This window comes from Martes martes (assembly GCF_963455335.1).
Source record: "Martes martes genome assembly, chromosome: 6".
Lineage (NCBI taxonomy): Eukaryota > Metazoa > Chordata > Mammalia > Carnivora > Mustelidae > Martes > Martes martes.
Window position 1 is genome coordinate 138,647,530 of NC_137893.1, and position 21,644 is coordinate 138,669,173.

The following is a 21,644-nucleotide window of genomic DNA, read 5'->3' on the forward strand; positions in this document are numbered from 1 at the left end:
TCCCCGGGTCTTTCCTCCAAAAGATAGGTTTCCAGGCTGTGTTTTGAGATTCCCGGGGCTGTGCGAAGAGCCTGAGCCTGCCCATCCCCCCACGTGGCAACTGGGCCTCTGTAGTCTACATACAGGGTTCCATTTAAGATTTCATTCTGAAAATGGGTTTTCCTGCTGAAATAGATGGAGGTCCATCATTCCTGGTAGGTTCAATCCAATCACTACCACAAAGAACAATGAAGGGTTTACAGTGGAGCCATGCTCTGGCATCGGCGCTACTGGGGATGGGGAGCAAACAGCACCAATCAGAAATGCAGATTCCCAGGGCCCTGCAAAGCCCAAAGATTCAGAATCTCCAAGGGGGAAATACTTTCTCAGGTAATTCCTGTGTCCATTAGCGTCTCCCAACTGGAACTGATTTAACGTTTTTTGTGTGTAGTTTTTAATCTCTCAGAACTCTCTTTTTAAGACTAAATATCCACTTCTCTCTTCTACTGATGCTCCACGTCAAGGTTTATACATTTGGTTGGACTAAAAACGTCACCAAGATACAGCATATGGATGATGAGAGAAGTCATTTTGGGCGTCAAAATCAGGTGGGTCTGAAGAGATTCCAAACCTAAGTGAAACGCAAAGCCCCCGGAACACTGGGGTCTGCTTACCATTCAAATCAAGGAAGAGAACCGGTATATGAGTTTCCATTCCAGGTGGTGGGACCCTAAATTTAAGAAGAAAATTGAATCATAACAAAATACATGTTTTACATCTTCTTCGATAACTGAACACCACAGAGGTGTGGACGTGGAAAAGAACCACTGGGGGATAGAGATTCTATTCATGAAATATTTGCACATTTCTTTTTTTCTTTCTTTTTTAAAGATTTAAGATTTAAGATTAGATTTTATTTGAGAGAGGGAGAGACACAGTCAGAGAGCAAGAGCAGGGGAAAGGACTGGGAGAGAGAGAAGCAGACGCCCACTGAGCAGAGAGCCCGATGCAGGGCTCGATCCCAGGACCCTGAGATCATGACCTGAGCCGAAGGCAGAGGCTTAACCAACTGAGCCACCCAGGCGCCCTTATTTGCACATCTCTTGATGTCCCTGTTAACATGGGACTTATGAGAATTATGTGACTTCCATAAAGAACTACCAGTTATATAAATCAGATGGAATTAACTGAAACAAAGATTATTTGACAGCTTTCTAGAAATAGTCCTAGTGATGGGAAAAAGGGAAGGGACGCTATTAAGAGTGGAGACAGGGCACAAGATCAGAACAGAGGAAGTAAACAAAAAAGACAACACTGAAAAAGCTTGAAGCAGGAGAGAACGAAAGATAAAGATATATTAAAGGAGGAAGGGTTGTCTACGAAAAAGACCAAAGCAGTGTTTTATCAAAAATGGGCCTGTATAAATCTGGGCCTGTATAAATCTGTATAAGTCACCTGGGAGGGGGGTGGCTCTGGAAATGAGAAGTCCTGGGCCCATAACTTCTCTTGTGAACCAAATAATGGGGGAAAGGACTCAGGTCTCCACATTTTACAAACAGTCAAGATGACCTTAAGTTTGGAAATGGCTCAAATAAAACTGACGAGGGTAAGGAGAAGGACTGTCTAGACAGGACCTCAGGGAGCCCAACAAGACTGGGAGTAAGGGGGCGGTCTGCAACCAGGTGGCTGGCAGACAGATGGCGTGGGTGCCCTATAGGACTTCAGGACAGCGGGAGAATCTGCAGGGACAAACATCAGGTTTCAAATTATGTGCCAGCAAATTCAGATTTTCTGGTTTCACAGTATTATCAACTCCATTATACTTCCCCTCATCATTCATTAGGGACACAACACCGCTGACGTTTCCGCGTGTACCCTAAAGAGACTACCTGGGCACACACACCCTCTGTTACAAGCAGTCTGATTTCTCCTAAATGCCTACGACATATTGTGGTAAGAGTGAGAATGAGAATAAGCAGCAGCAGCAGTAGTTACCACCTAACAAAGGGTGTTCTTAATATATTATCTCTAATCCTTTCAACAGTACCAAAAACAAGGCTCCCATTTTTTGATTAAGAATAAAGCCTTGGTGGGGGTGGGGGGTTGGGTCTGGGTGGCTCAGTGAGTTAAGGGTCTGCGTTCAGCTCAGGTCATGATCTCAGGGTCCACGGTTAGAGACCCTCTCCCTCTGTTCCTCCCCAGTGCTCGTGCTCTCTCTCTTTCTCTCTCAAATAAATAAATAAAATCTAAAAAAAAAAAAAAAGAAGAAGAAGCCTCAGAGAAGTTAATGACATTCGGGACCTGTGTGACTCCCGAGCCTACGATGCCGTGCTGTTTCTGATGAACACCGGGAAAGACGACCTATCAGCGGACTGACCACAGTTAATTTAGCACCGGGACCTGACCATGCTAGTGACCAAACTGAAAAAGAAAGCATACTCTAAGAAGAAAGCACGTTTTCTCCCCGTTTCTAGTAGATTTTGGAAACACCCTTCTTTTAAGGCGAAATAAGAGAATTTCTGGAGATGAGGAAACCTTTTCCAAGTTGCTCATGCGGAGAAACTGAGGTGCTCCCTGGCCTCCTGGAGAGGAAGCTGGCTGCCATGGGGGAGGAAAAAGGGAGGGCAGCATGAGGCATGGCTGGTCTTTCCCTGAGCGGCTCACGACACTCCCCACAGACTGTGCCAGTCCTGCAAAGAGGCTCCATGACTCCGTCAGGCCACTCACCAGTGGGCAGGTGCCCCGGGGACCCCGCTGCCCGGTGCGGGCACCAGCACGGCGTTTCTCTCCTCGGTCAGCCCCACCCACTGCTCCACAAGCCGGGCTTCCCGCTCCACGTCGTCCTCCGTCTTCTCTGCAGGACGAAACGAGGGGATGAGTACCAAGACAGGTGAGAAGACAACTTCCAGACTTATAATAAATGGGTTTTCACTTGGCGGCATCCCAAGGGGCTTGAACATCCATGATGTTCCGAAAGAGGATGGGAGGCTTTGAAGTTCCAGCCTGAGCCCCCAGACGAGCTCAGAGCGGCTTGGGCTCTCAGCTGGCGGCCCTCCGGGCAGCGACATGGAAAGATCATCGGGGCGGGGGGGGATGAGAACACGGGTTATGTTTCCTGGTTCTGTACCCTGGGAAGTTATTCGACAGACCTGATCAAAGAGGGCCTCTACCAGCCAAGTCCACTCTATTCGCTTGTTGGAAAGATCCAGTGCCATAAAGGACGTGACACTGCTTTATGCAACTCAACACCACCGCACTAGGACTAAAACATGCCACACACCACTCTGTAAAACTAACTTTATTGTCCTTTACGTTCCTGACGAAAGAGATTGTGCGGAACATATTCTGAAACCCTCTGATTCATAACTGCGCCCTGGAGCTACCCGGGCGCAGTCAGAGCGAGTTTCCACGAGCCGGCTGAGCACCCAGAATGCTGAGCCGAGATGTTTTATTGAGGGGGGAGCTTCTGCTAGCTTCTCCCTGAAACGGATGAACATTCATCACGTGTCCTTTGATGCAGGACCCACCACAATGCACGGATCATCACGCCAGGGTGAGAGACTATGGGTCTGCAGGACACACATCTTCCCCGGAGCCCCGGCTGCCGGCAGCATTAGCAAACCAGCAAAACCCCTGCAGCTGTGTGGCCGTGAGGGGAGCCGCAGGCCAGCCTCAGGCCCGCCTGCACCCCCTCCAGGAGCTGGGCGCTGACCGGCCGCGTGGGACCCTATAGCAGCCGGCAGTCCCAGTCCGGAGCCTGGAATGCCTCACACTGCCACGTCGGATCTTACTGCATATGCATTCGTCAGAACAGAATGCAAGTCTAACGTCACGGTTCATGTAGAGGCTTATGAACGTTTCCTACTTTATAATTCAATACGGTGCCAAAGGCGTCACGACGATCTGTAATTGCTACGAGGTCAGAACACAAAGACAGTACTGTCCGACCGAGGGGAGGAAACAACCTGCTGTCCCTGTCTAGAAGGGGAAAAGCCACTCCCAGGGAGAGCGTAATCTCACGTACCTTTTTTATTGCTGACTTTTTTAATTTGCTCATCTAAGTACTCTCGTCGTTTGATGAGTGCGTCAGACCACCTCTCTCTCACGCAGTTTAAGTCTTCTTCCTGACACCGGGGAGGGAAAACATTCTCCTGTAGAATACACAGATGACTCTTTCTTTCTTTTTTTTTTTTTTAAACAAAGATGTTTACATGGATCAGGAAAGTTTTCATTAGGAAAGGCCATTGAACACCGCTGTGCGATTAATATGCAAGAAAGCAAAGGGGCCTCAGAAACACAGCATGCTGCTCAAGGAACCCATTACTCAGAAATCAGAGCCCCTGGATTGCCAAAACGATAATTATACTTAAAAGCAAGAGAAGCTCAAACTATTCCAGCTGTGGGATGATTCTTACATGGGATGCTTGTGTGTGTGTGTGTGTGTGTGTGTATTTAAATTAGAGCTATTCATTTGAAGGACGTGATTCCACGCAGAAGGACACCATGAACAGAGCCTAAATCACAGACCAGCAAATGGAATGGAAAAAAGAAAACAGGCATTGTCATAGTTCATCGTTCAATGGCCTCAAAACATGTATTTTCTGAAATGCAAAGAACAGATCAGCAGGGAACCTTTCAAACTGGCTGTAGAGATTTTCCCCCCGACCACGACCATAAGGGTCACCAAAAATCTCCCATGCAAACACCCAGCATGCAGTTAGCCATGCTTGAAGAAGCAGCCGTTGGGACTCTCTATGCAACCATGAACAACGTGGCAGGAAGCGCACAGACAGCAGCAAGACATGAGTTAACGGCACCGCTGAGATCCAAGGGGAGACTGGGATGTCCCCTGAAGTTTGTTTTCATTTGCTTGTTTTCTTTCTTGGTAGAGTTACGAGGGAAAGAAACCCATCAATTCTACTCAAAATGCTCTCTAACGTGCCTAATTCCAGTCTAACCCTTGAGACATGACATTAAGCGCAGACGGCAGAGGACTTCTGAGGCTCTATCTACAATGGCCCCACAGTTCACATTCCGGAAGGCACCCGGGAAAACGGTGGAGAATCAGTACGAAGACTGGGGACCGAACCCAGAACACTTCACCTTGATTTCCTGCCTTGCCTGTTCCTATCCTCCCACATTCCGTGACAGCAGGCCAGCCAGTGCTGACTAGGTACAAGTTCACAGGTGCCTTTTTAAAAAAAATATATAAATTTCCATAAGGAAAAGGCTGAGACTTAAGTTCTCCAAGTTATGGATAATTAAGCTGGGTCCTAACGAGAGAAGGAAGCTGGCTAACCCCAACTAAACTGTGTGCATGAAATGTTTTCAATTCCCTATCCGGCAAGAGAGTTTTAAACTACAACCCCGTACTGGAATAATCCTACTCTCTTGGACATGAGGCACAAAATGTAGTTTTGCACAGAAAAGACAAGGTCTGACTTAAAGATTACGGATGGATAATTCCCCGGTTTTAAAAATCGTTAACTGAATACAGTGATAACGGTCTTGCTTCGCAAGTCTTTACAAGCCGATTCGAGAAAGCACAGCAGCGAGGCAGTCTGATCACACACTTCGAACGGACAGAGAAATATGTGGCCATAGTACTGGATCCCTGATTATGTTTAAAGCAAATCCAAAGCGAGGGAAAGACTGCACATTCTTGCTCGATGGTCCTGCTTCCTCCTCCCTGCCCTCTGCTTTGCAGGTGCTGGCCATTAGCAGTAGCTTGTGCCCCATGCCACAGAAGGACAGCAGCAGTGATACCTGGTAACTATCCATATCACCGCCATCCTCATCATCTCTCTGGTAGGAAAAAAATAAACACAAAGGACATGCATTTTGTTTCTCGAACAGCACACAGGTAATTCTTTAAGCGTAACACACACATTACAATGGACAGCACACATATCACCACCAATAAAACATTTACATGAACTGCAAGAAAGGTTCAGTGGACTTATTAATTTACCTGTCTCTAATGAAGAATTTAAGTTTGGTTTTGTTATGTTTTTAATAAAGAAAGCAACCATAAAAAAAAAAAAAACACCACCACCACAAACTCTCTTAGGTGGGACTAGGAATCAGCCTCATTGGGCCAGGTCTTACCCTATCATTATGGGAGTGGTGGATATGCATTTCCGGGTGGGCTATCCGAGATGTGGAAAGGACTCAGAAAGACAAAATGGCAGAACTAGACTCTACTACCCAACCTCTTAGTTTAGCTGTGAGGCAGCCAGGGCCCTAAAGGATAAAATGGTTCAAGGTTTAACCTAAGGATCACACAAATGGTGGCAGAGTCAGGACTGGAAGCCACGCTGCTAGTCGGCCCACTCAGTGTCCTTTACCCCCGCAACATACCACATGCACTGAGGGAATCCTCACAGGCAAAAACCCACTGGGAGCCTCAGTCTAGTCACAGACAGGGTTCCTCAGCGTACAACTGTCTCAAGAGCACAGCCCGCCATGCTGGATAGTGGATCCACTGTCGTCCACTACTGGTTATGTTAGCATCAAACCAACCAGCTGGGAAAAATCAGAACTGTCCTAAACCCATGGCAATAGTTTACAACAACTGTATAAAGTAACAATTTTGGCAAAAAACATTTGGCAAAACAAAATCACCATGTTGAAAATAAAAGGATTGAGTTGAGACAAGTTTCCCTAGACGGAAGAATAAAGAAAATTCCCACTGGTAGGGAATAACCATCTCTAGGGAGGCGGGTTCTACGCAAAATGAACGCTGGCCCATTTAAGAATTGTCTTTGGTTTTTTCCATAGTTATTGGAGGGTTAATATTCAAACAGGCAGTGAAGTGGTCTAGTCATAAAAAGACAAACTTTTTTAAGCGCTTTAAAAATATAATTACATTACTCTCATATGTAAGTATACTTCAATATATATTGCTTTTTGAAAGTACTCTAAAAATGAAGTTATATGTATTCTCTGTATAGACTTCAAAAATTCTCTTTTTAAAAAAAAGTCTGGAACCCACTGTTATCATTTGAATAACTAACTTACTAAATGCATGCCTAATATGGAAGTAATTTTTTTTTCCTTTAAGATTTTATTTTTTTAAGTGATCTCTATATGCAATGTGGGGTTCAAACTCACGACCCTGAGGTCAAGGGTCCCATGCTCTACTGACTGAGCCAGCCAGATGCCCCCTGAAGTAATTTTTCTTGACTTAATCCCCATATTATCGAAAAAAGTACAAGTAGCTCAAATTTATCATTATTATTTTTTAGACTAAGGAGATCCTCCAAGCAAAGACTAAGGAGAACCAGCCTGAGCTTTCATGATGTATAACTTGTGAAATCAGCATATTCTGGACTGGTGTGAGCTATGGCATCAGAATATTTCTAAAGTATTATGTCAACAAAATAAGTTCTGGACGTGACCTTGAGCATGACTGCAAAGAAAAATAAAAGCTTTAAAATAGTCACAGTTTAGGGAGCACCTGGGTGGCTCAGTAGGTTAAGCATCCAACTCTTGATTTCAGCTCAGGTCATGATCTCAGGGTTGTGGGACTGAGCCCCACATCGGGCTCTGCACTCAGCAGGGAGTCTACTCTTCTCCCTCTGCCCTCTCTCTCTCCAAAATAAATAAATCTTTAAAAAATGAGCCCGTTTATATATATATATATATTTTTTTTTTTTTTAAGTAGGCTCCATGCCCAGTGTGGAGCTCAACATGGAGCCCAACATGGGGCTTGAACTTACAACCCTGAGATGAGATCAGAGTTGAGATCCAGAGTAGGCCGCTCAACTGACTGAGCCACCCGGGCGCCCTGAAACAGTCACAGTTTAAATCTGCATGACTGGTACTGTGTTCTTTAAAGAGCATTTAGCACTGGGGGGAAGCACGAATTTTGACAAAAATCAGCTTTAACTCAGGAGGTAGAGCAGTTTTAAAAGTGCAAATAATCAATCCTTATAAGGTTCCTCAAATGGGAACATGCAGTCAGTTGAGGATCCCTGCTTTGTAGGTCATGACTTAGGGCTCAAATTCAAAGTTCTAAGATCAGAGTTTTATGAAGCCCCCAAATTTTAGTATAGCCTGGGATCTCAGGGAATTATTAAGTCTACTTTATCATTCTGGAGAAGTGAAGAGGGGAACTAGAGGTCTGCATTATCCCAACGAGGTAACCAGGAAGGCTGTGCTAGACTAAAGAATCCAGGTCCCCTTGGCTCTAGGCTGGTGACCCTTCTCCCAGGCCCTGCAGCCACCCCCAAAGTTGACGGCCGAGGGAGGGACTGAGCTGGGATGAGAACCCACACAGCCCAACTTCCTACTCCACGCATGAGGAAAAGTCTGGAGGAGAAGCCTTCCCCAAACCAGCAGACTGTCCTCATGCCTTCCTTCCTACTATCCCTGGCTCTGAGAACCAGGGCCAATTCTGGCCTGGGTGGACAGGCAAGGCGGCGTTTGACAGAACTATGCCTTCCTAAGGGCCTGTGGGCCAAGCCAGTGCTCCTCCTGGCTTTCAGAAAGTCTTTGCCTGAATGCCAGGGAGTGCAAGGAAACCGCGACAGAAGATGAATCATTCTCAAGATGGGCTGGGCCTCTGCCCAGACTCCACAGAGAAACGTCACAACGAGGAGAGCTCCCTCCCTCGTGGGGCAGGGAGGGAGGCAGAGATCGGCGGGCCGATTCCTCCCAGTCCCTAATTCATACCTGACAGTGACCTGGGGGCTGAGTGGGAAGCACATGCTTTCTTTTAGGTCCCTGTGGACAAGTTCCTAATCTTAAAAGTTTATTCTTACGGAGCGATGGACGAGCTGGGACTGGTAACATGAACGTCAATTCTTCGACATTTTCACCTTTCACGGCTTACCAATATTTATTTATTTATTTAAAAAAATTATCTCTACACCCAATATGGGGCTCAAACTCACGACCCCAAGATCAAGAGTCGCAGGCTCCTCCCACTGTGCCATCCAGGCACACCCCCCACCCCAATCTTTTAATTTTTTCAAAATGAGAACAGAAGATTTAGTAAAAGAGGACTTAATGGACAAAAATGATCATGAGGACAACTTTTAATTGAAACATGAAAAAGAAAGCTTTCGCAGGACTGTTTAACTCTGCCAGCGTACGGGGGCAGTTTTGTATTCATGACAGCAGATGGGGCCAGGCGGACATGCCAAATCCCCCCACATATCTGGAGCCCGCTGGAAAACAGAATCTGCCAGAAGCAGGTGAGTAACACAGACCCATGAGTGTTTACACATAAAATTATTATTAATCGATGCTAAGCCAGCAGAGTCTTTCAAATCTCATAAAAAAGGCAATGGACGGCAATGTGAAGGGAGGGGTGCCGACCGTAAGGTCAAGACAGGAGGGCTGTCATACTCCCCAAAGGTCTCCATCCCCGGCCACTGGCTGCCTTTACCCTGCATTAACTGGGCCTCGCCGCAGACTACCTCAATCCGCTGGTCTCACCTGGTAACTGTCCAGCCCTCTTTGTAGCTTGGTGGACCTGGCAGTGACGCAGCCAATGGAGACAGACAGGATGGCTTCGACCATGAGCGGCAGCGTCCCGGAATGCTGCACGGGTTTCACCGTGACCTGCACCCTCCGGGAATGACCCTGCAGAGGGCGGGGGCGTCCGGGGAGGGGCACGACGCGCCGGGGGGCGCCAGGAATGGGAATGGCAAGGAGTGGGGGCAGAGGGTAAAGGAAGGGAGGAGAACCGGGGAACACAGAAGCCCGTAATTAGAAAACTCCCAGAAATGGTGCGCGGGAGTGGGACAAAGAGAAAACACGAAACAAACCAAACCGCGCCCAGCACCTGTCTGAGCTGGAAGATGCCTCCCGTGTTGACGTCTTTGGCCTGGTGGAGCTCCACGGACGCGTACTCCCCCAGCTCGTTCAGCTCCAATATGGAGATCCACATCTCTATTCGCCGCGTCACCTCGTTCCATCTGCAAAACCACGTCCCAGTGAACGACGACGTCACTGCCCAGCGATGTTATGAGCAGCAGGAAGGAGCCGCCATCCCCTGAGCTCTTACTAGGGGCTGGGCCTCGTGCTGTCACGTACGTCTTATTTAACTCTCAAAACAACCCTATGGCAGAAGTCTTTCCTCTTTATTGAGGTAAATGTATATTCAGTGAAACGTCCACATTTCAAGTGGAGTTTGATGACTGGTGAAAAGGCACACGCCTCTGTCACTACCCCATCGTTTGCCTCTGAAAGTCTGCTCATGCCCCTTCCCAGTCAATGCCCACAGCATCCCACAGCAGCCATCTAACCACAAATTAGTTCTGCCTGTTTCAGAAATTCACAGAAAGGGAATCACTAGCGCGTACTCTTTTAGGTCCGACCTTTTTGGTTCAGCGTGATGTTTTAGCGATTCATTCAAATGGGTTTCCATAGTCCTTTTCCTTGTTATCAGAGCCGAGTAATATCTGTTACATGACCAGTAGTACCGTTTATCAAACGTTCTCACACGTTTGGGTTGTTGGCAGTGTGCGAATATTACAACAAGAACTGCCACGAACATCTGTGAACAAGTCTGTTTACGGACTTATATTTTCATTCTTCTCGGGGAAATAGCCAAGAGTAGACTGCTAGGTCACGGAAGAGGCAGAGGATCGAATTTCCAAGAAAGCATCCTCCTGGGCAGGAAGATGGGGCAAATTCCCAAGAAGAGGAAGCTTGTGGCCAACGGCATCTTCAAAGCTTGACGGAAAGAGTTTCTCACTCAGGAGTTGGCTGAGCATGCCTACTCTGGAGCTGAGGTACGAGTTACAGGAACCGGCGCAGAAATCATGACCTTGGCCGCCAGGATGTACAAAGCCTTTGGTGAAAAGGGCCGGTGGATCTGAGAGCCGACGTGGTGGTTCAGCAGACGTCTGACTTCCCCGAGGGCAGTGGAGAGCTTTATGCTAAAAAGCTGGCCACAGGAGGTCTGTGTGCTGTCACCCAGGCCAGGTCTCTGAGTGACCAGCTCCCAGGAGACCCTGCTGTGTGGAGGGCCTGCCCCGGTGCACTGTGCTTCATCGTGAAGAGTGGGGCCAAAGAACAGTGAGGGCCTGGTGTCCGGGAAACTCTGAGGACAGAGGGCTGTGGCCGGGCTGATGATTCTACTGGGGACCCTACAACCTGCTGCTTAGATGGGGTGTGCCGGGCATCAAAGCGAAGATCGTGCTTCCCTGGGACCTGAGTGATGAGATGGGCTCTTAGAGGTCTCTGCGTCACCATGTGAAGCACTGGAGACCCCAAAGATGAGATACTGCTCACCACCTCCACTGCGGAACAGGAGGGTGGGAAGCCGGAGCACCTGCCATGCCCAAGCCTGTTTCCGCAGCACAACGCGGGCTCCCTGGCAGCCGGACCCGGCGTCCAAGTATTGCCCTATAAAGACTTTTATAAAATCTTCCAAAAAGGAAGAAAAAAAGGAAACTATCCTCCTGTTTTTTTTTCTTTCTATAAGCTTTACAGTTTTATTTCACATGGAAGGTTCCGATCCATCTCAAAATACGTTTTGTGTATCGTGCAAAGCCAAGGTCAAGGTTGGTTTTGACCCGGGCAGACAGGTGGTTGTTTCAGTCCTGTTTGTTGAAATGACTCCCCTTCCCGCATCGAACACCCTCAATGCCCGCTAGCTCCTTTTATCGTTCCCATTTTGCCAAGGAGGAGACAGGCCCGGGGACTCCTCCTCTCACCCTCTGGGCTAGTGCCAGTCTCGAGCCTGCGTCCGCTCAGCCAAGTACACACCTGTCATGCAGCGTTCTCGTCTTCGCGTGGAGAGAGTCAACTTCCCAGACGGAGCTGCCGTTCCCGGCACAGCGGTGGCCCCACACCTCAATGGCCAGGGCTCCGTCGGACAGGAACTCCAGGAGCTCCTCCGTCACCGTCACCACGTAGTCCTGGGGCAAGCGGAAGCAAGGGAAGGGCAACGAGAGTCACGCACCGAGTGGTCTGTGACATTTCCCTTCTACCTCTCCGTGGGGTAGGGACCCGCTCTGGAGGTGGTTCGTCGGATCCCAACCTGAAAACCACCTGTGCTGCTGCAAAGACCCGGAACACTGGCTCTTCAGACTAGCAAGGAAGAAGGGACTGGATGCAACTCCTGTGTTTAATCAGGGCGGACGCTGACGGGAGCGTCCTGTCCCGCATCCCAGTGCTTGTGAGGTGCGGAAGCGAGCCCGTGTCCCCCACACCTGGTTCCTTGCCGTTCTGCAAGACCACTCAGACCACCCACCGCCGCAGGCTAATCAGCACATCCCAAAAAAAGAACGTCTGATTGCTCCTTGCTATGGCTTGGGAGACTGAGAACAGAATTAAATTTTGGATGATTATCTTCATGACTCCGTGCTCTCACTCTCAAATGCGCCCGCCCCAGCTCCTCATCACAAAACGCAGACAGAGGAGCGTGAGGAAAAGAAGGCTGAGTGGACGGAGGAGTGTGGAAGCACCCGGAACAAAGAGGCAGGTGGGGGACCCAGCTGAGCGTCTTTCCAGCAACATCTTAGTGATGTTTCTGGTGAAGGCAATGCTGCAGCTCTCATTTCTGGAAAGATCCGTGCTCTACTGATTTAACATTCTACTACTCATCTTCTCATTTATTGTATTCAGAGACAGAGCCAGAATTTTAGAAGGAAAACAAACTAATGATCAATTAGGACAATCTATACATCTTATTGACGAAAACACCCCAAAGTCACACAGTGAATCCAAGGTCACAGTGACTCCAGGTCTCTGCGACTAGCGTTTCTCAAACCAGTTAATTAGAATGTACTTAAAATTCAGGCTTCAGGGGCACCTGGGTGGCTCAGTGGGTTAAGCCTCTGCCTTCGGCTCAGGTCATGGTCTCGGGGTCCTGGGATCGAGCCCCGCGTCTGGCTCTCTGCTCAGCGGGGAGCCTGCATCCTCCTCTCTCTCTGCCTGCCTCTCTGCCTACTTGTGATCTCTGTCTGTCAAATAAATAAATAAAAAATATTAAAAAAAAATTCAGGCTTCATCCTCCCACAGGAATAGCTTTGTGGACCCAAAGAAAGATGGGGACTGCTTAAAAGAGTATTTAGGCAACAATAACCAAAAAATAATTAATAAGGATTTTGAGAAACAGACTTGGTGAATATAGGTGAAAGTAAAAAAGAAGTGGATCATTTGTTTCCAGAAAAAGACAGACTCGACAGTCTTCTACCTATGTGAAATCTGACAGGCGTAGAGCCAGAAAGAAAAAGCACAATTTCCAAAGGAAAGGGTCTGGGTACCTGTTAAGGATTGTGCAAGGAAAAACAAAATTACAACAGAAGGTAGCATGTGTCTCTCAGAAACAACCTGTGGGCTGTCTGACGTGAAAACCAGGAAGGGGGGCTGATGGTCACACGAGATGGCCAACCAAAAGCTACCAAAAATTCACCTTGTCTATTGACATTTTCTTTAAAAACTCATATGGTGTATTAGAATGCGATGCTAGGAGTGCTATCCCATATTCCAAAGAATGAGAAGAGGTTTATATACATTAAAGGGTATAATTCTGCAAAACACGTAACATGACATTTTTTGTAAAAAAAAAAAAAAAACAAAAAAAAAACAAAAACAACTTTCTGAAGATGTTAGGCATGCATGACGGTAAGAGACCATATCTATGCCCATTGCTGTGTGAACATCACATACAGATAAAAGTCGGAGGACACAGAAAATAGTTTATCTAAATAGGTACAAACGGTCACAAGCGTTACACCTCTAGGGCCCAAGACTTCAGGGAGAGGCCTTTCGGATTTTATTTTAAACACTTCCCATCTGAATTTGTATTGAAGCACATTTTGAGGTTAAAAAGTACAACAGATACATTACATTTATTAAACATTCTTACGGGGGAGCTTCTAAGGTACAAGAAGAGTTTTGAACGGCACCCAGGTCCATAGTCTCCATGTAGCCCGTCTTGTAACGGTGCCCGTACCTTAGAGTGAGAGAAGGTCACGGTGTACTGGGCGTCCCGGGACTGAGGGGAAGGCACCTCGGGGTCCACCACCGGGGCCGCCACTGTAGATTCACACTGGTCCCAGAATGTGTATTGACAGAAGACAAAATTTGAGAGGTTTAAGGGAAGCCCAGTTGCCTCTTTAATTTTTACCTAAAAAGATTAAAAAATATATGTATATATAAAATTCTGATAAAGACATTACCCGAAGCATGCTTCCTTTAAGTACTTCTATTTTAAGAGTCAGCGACAAAATACATAAATCGGTTATTCATTCGACATCTGAAAACATTTGGTGTGTGAAGGTTTCCACTTATCATCAGTCTGTACCATGACCGTCACGACAGCACGTGAGCCCGGGGAACAAAGGCACACAGCCTCGCAGATTTTCCTAGTGGCTGAGTTTCTGACACAGATGCTACCTTTACTGGAAAAGCACGATTCACTGAACAGTATGCACTTCCTGCACGCCAAAAGCACACGGACTTTTAAAATTTCATCAACTGGCATCAGAAAGCGCGCTCTACTTCTGGAGAAAGGACTGCCCGCCGCTGTATTTATGGCCGCAAAGCTTAACGTTTACTATGCTCTAGGAAAAACTCCCAAGATGTTCTGTCGAACTGCTGTGGGGGAATGCAGTCACTTACGGCGCCTGCCTGCCCATCCCGTCCTCTCACCCGGCAGGTCAGCTTCCTGACTCGGTGGACGACCTCCCCGCTGCTGTCCACGACCTCAAGGCTCCCGCCTTCGCTGGAGTTCTCCGAAGAGTCATCCTCCACCACGCGCTCTGGGACGGTCCCCGTCACACGCATCACTTCCACGTGGAGACGCCCGGCAACCTGCAGCAGGGACCAGAGCGCCTGCAGGTTAACAGGCGTCCCGTGGCACAAGCCTGACCTAGGACAGAGAGCACACCACCAGAGCCCCGGGCCACTGCTCTGGGACAGCTCCGGCGACGGGACGCTCACCCCTTTCACAACCAGCCCATTCCATCACTGCCCCAGCAATCACCTTGCCTGACTCGGAGCCAAACTCGCCTCTCCGCCACCTCCCTTCTAGAATCATCTTCATTCGCATCCCTCTATACAGAAGGATGTAAAGGCAGCTATCAACGTTCTACCCGGAGTGGGTTATCTTACTCCACACAGATTCATTCATTTACTCTATCAAACACCTGCCCCGTGGGAATCCTGGGACAAATGGTACAGAGATACGTGCAGGTTGTCATGGGTTAAATAGATCCAGGAACCAACCGTGTGCCGGGAACTGCACGCAGCACCTCCTTTACAACAGTAAACCAGAAGGCACGGTCGCCCGGCTCCTGGAGTGTCTACTCTCCTGGGAGCAGAGCACGGGTATGGGACTCACGCTGGGAGCAGGGGGGAGGTGGGCTCCACGGGATGAGAGCCTCCAGCAGGAATGACGAATACAAGGACAAAGTTATAAGGAGACCCTTCCTTTAAAACTGCTCCTCCCTCCCCCAAAGGCTTAACATGTCCTCAATATCCTGGTGGTCCTCTGGGTAGGTGCTAGATGAGCAGGGCCCCTCTTGCCGCCAGGTGCACCGTACTGAGTTAAAGGACAAGGATTATCCCGCACTTGGCATCCTCCCGGGCTATAACTGGCCCAGCTTCTTTCATAACACGGGGTAATGTTGCAGCGGCTGGAGTTGTGAAGGTGACACATTCTGCGGGTGCTGCTGTCGTCTTAAATAGTAAGGCTCTTTTTTAAAGGTAGTCGGACCCAACTTCCACGGGCAGCGGAGACCTGAGGAATTCGTCGATGGTCTTGAACGAGTGAGACCAATATGGAGGAAGCAGTTAGAGGAGGGGGAATGGGAGAAATCGGTTTGAAGACAATAGTTCTCAAGATTTTTTTTTCAGTGGTTTCTGAGGATCTACTACATTTTTAGTAAAATTGCAGAGGGGTGAAAGACCCACCCAGACCCTGGCGTAAGAAGCCCCGACTAAGGGCAGAGTCACTGCACTCCTTTGCCACAAGAGCTATGGCCATTTTTCACATGGGAGAAAGCACCTCCAGCCCGCTGTCTTCTAGAGCAGAATGTCCCCGGGGGTGGAGGGGGTGGGGGTGGGGGAGCGCTACCACACGCAGCACGTGAGCTGTGCACGTACACAGCCGGGAACCTGGGCTCTGTTTCCTGGCTCACCTTGGACAGAATGGCATCCCATCCACAGGCTGCCCTAAGGACCACAAGCAATAACTAAGTATTTCAAGTCTGCACATTATGGAAGGGAAAGCGAAGGAACAGCATTGTTGCTAAATTTAAAATAAAAACATCAGTTGATGAAATGGATAAAAATAAAAAAGTGTGAACTTGACTATTTTCTAAAATGTCTTAGGCCTACATTAAGGTTAATACAAGTAAATAACAGAAATGGGAACTATTTTGTTTTCTTTTGTTTTTATTAGATGTCAAGCTTGTTTTCCCAGAATACTTTAGTTTTCAAAATAACGCTCCCAAGTCGTATCTTGTGAAGACCACGTAGGGGGCGGGAAGGAATCTGAGTGTATTACAAACATAAGACGTTAAGGGACATAAATGGGGAAGGAGCTGACTCTGGTTTCCCAGAGATTTCTAACCTGATTAAAACAAAGAAAAAAACTTGTGAACCATAAATTTAAAAAAAAAAGTATAATACTCTTACATGATTTTAATCTTATAATCTTAAAAAAAATGATTTAATTTTGATAGTTTCTATCAAATGTGATCCTGACTATGTGACTATTCTATCTATGATGACTATTCCATCAAATGTGATCTATCTATGTGATCCTGACTATTCACCCTAGTTTCCTGACCTGCTTCAAGAGCATAACTTAAAATTGGATTCACACAGACAGACAGACACACACCCCCTTCAACTGTTTCCTCCGAGGATGGCTGATCCTTACCTCCCCCTGCTGGCTGATGATAGGAACTGCATACTGAAGTTTCACATCATAGAACAGACACTCCAAGAACACATTAGCCACGCCAATTAAGTTGTGATTCTCTTGGGCTTCGTAGAAAGGGTCACCTCGTTTCCCATAGAGACGCTTTGCCTGATGGGTGGGGAGGGGGGCAGTGAGGGAGGGCAGGAGGAAACAAAACACCAACTTGGGTAATATTATTTAAAACGAGCACTTAAAAATGTTTAAAAGAGAAAGCATGTATCCAAAGAAATTAAAAAAGCAAAATGACAATCATGTTACAAAACTAAACTGTAGCACGTGGGAGGGGCTTGATAGCTGGGGGGGGGGCGCTACATGATGCCCGTGTGGAGAGCTCTTCCTTAGTTACTGCCCCTCTTCCCTCTGGCGCCCCACGTGCAGCCCTTTTTCACTCCATTCCCCTGTGCTTTGCCTCATTTCCCTCACCAAGGCTCCTTCTCCATTACTAACATCCACAGAAATGGACTGTGCTTTCTAGAATTATTCTTTGTAATCTCCCCAGCCATGATCACAGCTGGGGGAGCATGAACAAATTCGAAATCCAAGCTGGTTCCAAACGTGTGGGTTTGTCACAACATTGACCAAAGAGTCTGGAATCGCTTCGTTCTATTTCATTTCACCTGAAATGTAGCAAAAACCCCTGCCAGCTAAGAATATGTCATGTGTTCTCTTCATTTAGTTCCTGTCCATGTGGACATCGCATGTTCAATGACAAGTTCAACTTAGACCTCTTTCAAGGTCACTGCTACGTCCCTTTTCTAGTATCAATGTCCAAAGTACGACTATAGATATTCCCAGCCACGCATGTGTGCGTTTTGACAGTGACAGCACTTACGCTCTGCCTTTTCAACATGGTCAAATCTCCTTGACATTTTGCCTCTTTTACCTCAGGAATTTTTTCCTTCCATTCTTGATAAAGGTCTCTCATGTCAATTAATTTATTCTCCAGCTTCTCAATGGTCCAAACTTGGGTGCCCTTTCCTTTCCTCCTCACTTGTATAGCCGGCTCACTCACGATGGCTCCTCTCTGCGGAGGGAAGGGAAACAAAAACACACAACAAACCAAATGAGCCTTGTTACAGCTTTTTGGATTGTTAAAGCAATAGATGTCATTGTCAAGCAACAAGTTTGAAAAAGATGCATAATGTATCCAGAAAGAAGATGAAATTCTACCACCTAGGGCATATGCTGGCTTATTTCCAACTAAAATGCAGAAAGACTGATGAAATCTTCTCTGTCTACCCATGCACACGCTTTTTTAATCATAAGCAGAATCAAACAAAACTGTAAATCTCCTATCCTGATCCTCTCTCCACAGCTTTTATATTATGAACATCTTCTTGTGTTGTTAGATATTCCTCACAGACACGATTTTTTTTCTTTTTAAAAAGATTTTCTTTATTTTTTTAAGAGAGAAAAAGAGAGCACGAGTTGGGGGTGGGGGAGAGGGAGAAGCAGGCTCCCCGCTGAGCAGGGAGCCCCACATGGGGCTCAATCCCAGGACCTGGGATCATGACCTGAGCCGAAGGCAGACGCTTAACCAAGTGAGCCACCCAGGTGCCCCTCATAGACATGAATTTTAATAGCAACATAGAAATCTATTACTTGGATATACCATTCATCTGACAAATTATTATGTTATTCGATATCACGGCTATTTCAAATTTTTGGCACTATAAAGGCCATTATGATAAGCATCCTTCTACAAAAAGCACATCAATTTTTAAAAAACTTCTATGATTGTGGACTTAAGAAAAATTTCTCAAAGAGCTGCTTGGTCGAAGGACTAAAATGCAGATGAATGAAATACTCCCTAACTCATTTCTAGTTTGCTTGCCGGAGGGAAACATAAACGGGTGAAAATTATTTTCTTTTGAAGTTTGTCCTTAAAGGGAAAAAAAAATTCTTCAAGTTGAAATGATGGTAAACTTCCCAAAGACTGCAAAAAGTTGTTCTGTGTATAAAAGAAAGGTATTATGCAAGTCTTCCTTTCTTACAGAATCCACTCTTAAAAATGGTGCTGTAACAAAACATATACTTATCTCCCATTCCAGAAGGCACCAATAATAGGAAAGAGAAAAGCCAGAGGAATTACTTATATATATTTCCAATTTTAACATCTCTGAGGGAATATATACTCCAGGGGGTGGGAGGGGTCTACAGAGGAAATCTTTTTTTTTTTTTTTTTTTTAATTTTTACTATTGAAGCCTAGTTGGTAAACGATGTTATATTAATATAGAGGAAGTCTTGGGGCACCTGGGTGGCTCAGTGGGTTAAGCCTCTGCCTTCGGCTCAGGTCATGATCCCAGGGTTCTGGGATCGAGCCCCACATCGGGCTCCCTGCTTGGCGGGGAGACTGTTTCCCCCTCTCTCTTTACCTACTTGTGATGTCTCTCTCTGTCAAATAAATAAGTAGAATCTAAAAAAATAAAAAAATATATAGAGGAAGTCTTATAAAGAATACTCTGGCTCACATCAAAATCTCCTCGTGGATGGTGTTCCGATGTATGTTGCATACGTTCTTTGGAGTATATTCTATCTTATGGTACATAAGTTGTGCCTTTTGCTCTTGTTTTCTGTAGGAACACTCTTACCTTCCTATTGGCGCTGAGGTTGGCCGCAGGGATCTGCAGAGTCACTTGGTAGTCAGTGAGCTTACTCATCTCCTCAGCTAAGAAGTTTGCCTCCCTCACCAAGGTATTAGCTTTCACGAGCTGCTCGCGCAGCTTTGCCAGGCTTTGACGGAAGAGTTCGTCCCTGCGGGGTAGCGAGCAAGGAAATGAGAAAATCTGAAAGAAAAGGAAACTAATCCTGGTTCTGAGTGAGTCATATTATTAGAAAGTGGTAGAAAAACTCCTTTCTGGAGATAATTTTCAACTTTTTTTTTTTTTTAAATTAAAGTGGGGGGTTGTTTGTTTGTTTGTTTGTTTGTTTTTTAAATGTTTCCCTCCTCCCACAAGGGTACTGTGGGCTCCCTATTGGCCACCACTGATGAGGAGCACAATATGTGAAGGGACTTGACTAAAAATCATTATTTTAAATCCTCTAACATTTGAAAACTGCTAGATTTTGGTACGATGCTGCCAAAAAACCAATAAAGGAATTCTTTCAGGGAAAAGAACTGATTATGACTTCTCGTGTGTTTCTGGGGCTGGGGGAAGGGAAGCAGGGGAGGGGAGAGAAATCTGGAGTCCATAAGGAGGAGAAAGCGTTTCACACGGTTTCTTCGGTTGATAAAAGGCCAGAAGTGGGGACTTCTGTGGCAGCAGGAATTCAACTTTTTCAACTCCACACAACAGCGCTTCCTGGTGAGACCTTCCCTAACGTTCTGACGCTGAATATAGGTCAAAACCTTATCACACGCTCTCCCAGCCCCGCGTCTTCTGTCTCAGAGGCATTCGTCCTAGTTAGACTCTCTCATTTATTTGTGTAATGATTCGAGCTGCAGGCATGCCAGGGCGAGAACCAGGTCTTTTTTTGTCATTACACCTAATTCCCAGACAAGTGTGTGGCCCATTGTGGGATACCCCAAAACTGTGAGTGAAAGGAAGAGTACCTCTGGGTTCCCCACGAGAACCTGGACTCACAGGTAACCCACACTAACAGACTGCTTATGTAGCCTTATCCAGCTTCTCTCTTCTACCACTTACACACCTTCTGCCCTTACTTCACAGGACAATGAGGAGCTTGGAACATCCAATCTCTGCTCCTTTTCTCATCCCCTTAGAAGTGACACAAGAGGCATACTGCAAAGACGTTAGTAAAAGTTAACCCAACCCGTATGACACATGGATCCCGTCTGCCTGGTTTTGCTAAATGATACCACCCTTTTTTTTTCAGTTACCCGAACTTGACTTCTTTCAGCCGGCTCTGTCTTTTCTCTTTTCTACAACATCCAGAAAGAAAGCCTTGTTGGTTCTTCCTTGAAGCATCTCCTCAATCTCTCTGTTGTTCTCGTAGCCCCTGGTTCCTGGTTCACATTCCCTCCTCCCCAGTGACCTCACAGCCCCCAGGTTCTCCCTCTTCCCTCCCAGTCACACAACCCCTGCCTTGTCTCAGGTCAGTCCTCAGTTCAAAACCTCCTCTGCACCTACAGAACAGCTTTGGACTCAGCTTGCTCTCCTCCTCTGTAAGTCACCTCTTAGACCAAACAAAAAGAGCTCTTACTGTAATCCCCCAAACGCACCTTCCTCTTCTCCGTGGCTCCCCGTTTGTCTGTGCCAACCTGCCGGTTCAAAACGTCCCCCATCTGCTGTCTGCCTGTCCAGTCATCACCCTTCAAACTCACTTGAAGTCCTTCCTTCCCCAAGAGCTTGCTGCAGAAGGCTCCACGGAACAGGGTCCTACCCTCTACTAACCACCACAGCCCTTCCTGTGCTCCCTTCCCAGGCACTCGCTCATTTATCAGTTCGGGAATTTCACACACTCCATACTCACAACGCACCTCCCAAAGACACCACTGTACTGAGCACTTGGGACACTTCAGGGAATGAGGCTGATTACCTGCTTCCGGAAATTACTCTTCAGGTCAGGGATGAATGACAAAGGGATAATTATGCAATTGCAACACTGCCTATTGTTGGATGAAACTGTTCTTTAATTTACTATTATGATATATGTTTCACATATTTGTATCTTGCTCTATACTACACTGTAAATGTCTGGAAAGAATACAGTACATTTCCAGTTTTCTTTGTAATCTCACTAGCTCTGACATATACTCAATTTTCAGCCCCTCAATATTTACTTAGGTATGAGTCCCTCCATATTTCA

At 46.7% G+C, this 21,644-nt stretch overlaps 1 protein-coding gene across 2 annotated transcripts in view; it reads right to left on the bottom strand.

Moving 5' to 3' along the window:
* The window catches only part of KIF13A (kinesin family member 13A), a 199,194-nt gene that overhangs the window by 20,547 nt on the left and 157,003 nt on the right, over positions 1-21,644 (bottom strand). For both annotated transcript variants that reach the window (XM_080806364.1, XM_080806363.1), the window contains 12 exons: positions 19,466-19,628; positions 17,757-17,897; positions 16,832-16,981; positions 14,596-14,757; positions 13,898-14,071; positions 11,704-11,855; positions 9,773-9,905; positions 9,424-9,570; positions 5,746-5,784; positions 4,004-4,103; positions 2,707-2,833; positions 654-709 (listed from right to left, as the gene is read on the bottom strand). In XM_080806364.1, coding sequence (XP_080662490.1) covers positions 654-709; positions 2,707-2,833; positions 4,004-4,103; positions 5,746-5,784; positions 9,424-9,570; positions 9,773-9,905; positions 11,704-11,855; positions 13,898-14,071; positions 14,596-14,757; positions 16,832-16,981; positions 17,757-17,897; positions 19,466-19,628 — 1,544 coding nt within the window. The remainder of the gene's footprint in view (positions 1-653; positions 710-2,706; positions 2,834-4,003; positions 4,104-5,745; positions 5,785-9,423; positions 9,571-9,772; positions 9,906-11,703; positions 11,856-13,897; positions 14,072-14,595; positions 14,758-16,831; positions 16,982-17,756; positions 17,898-19,465; positions 19,629-21,644) is intronic.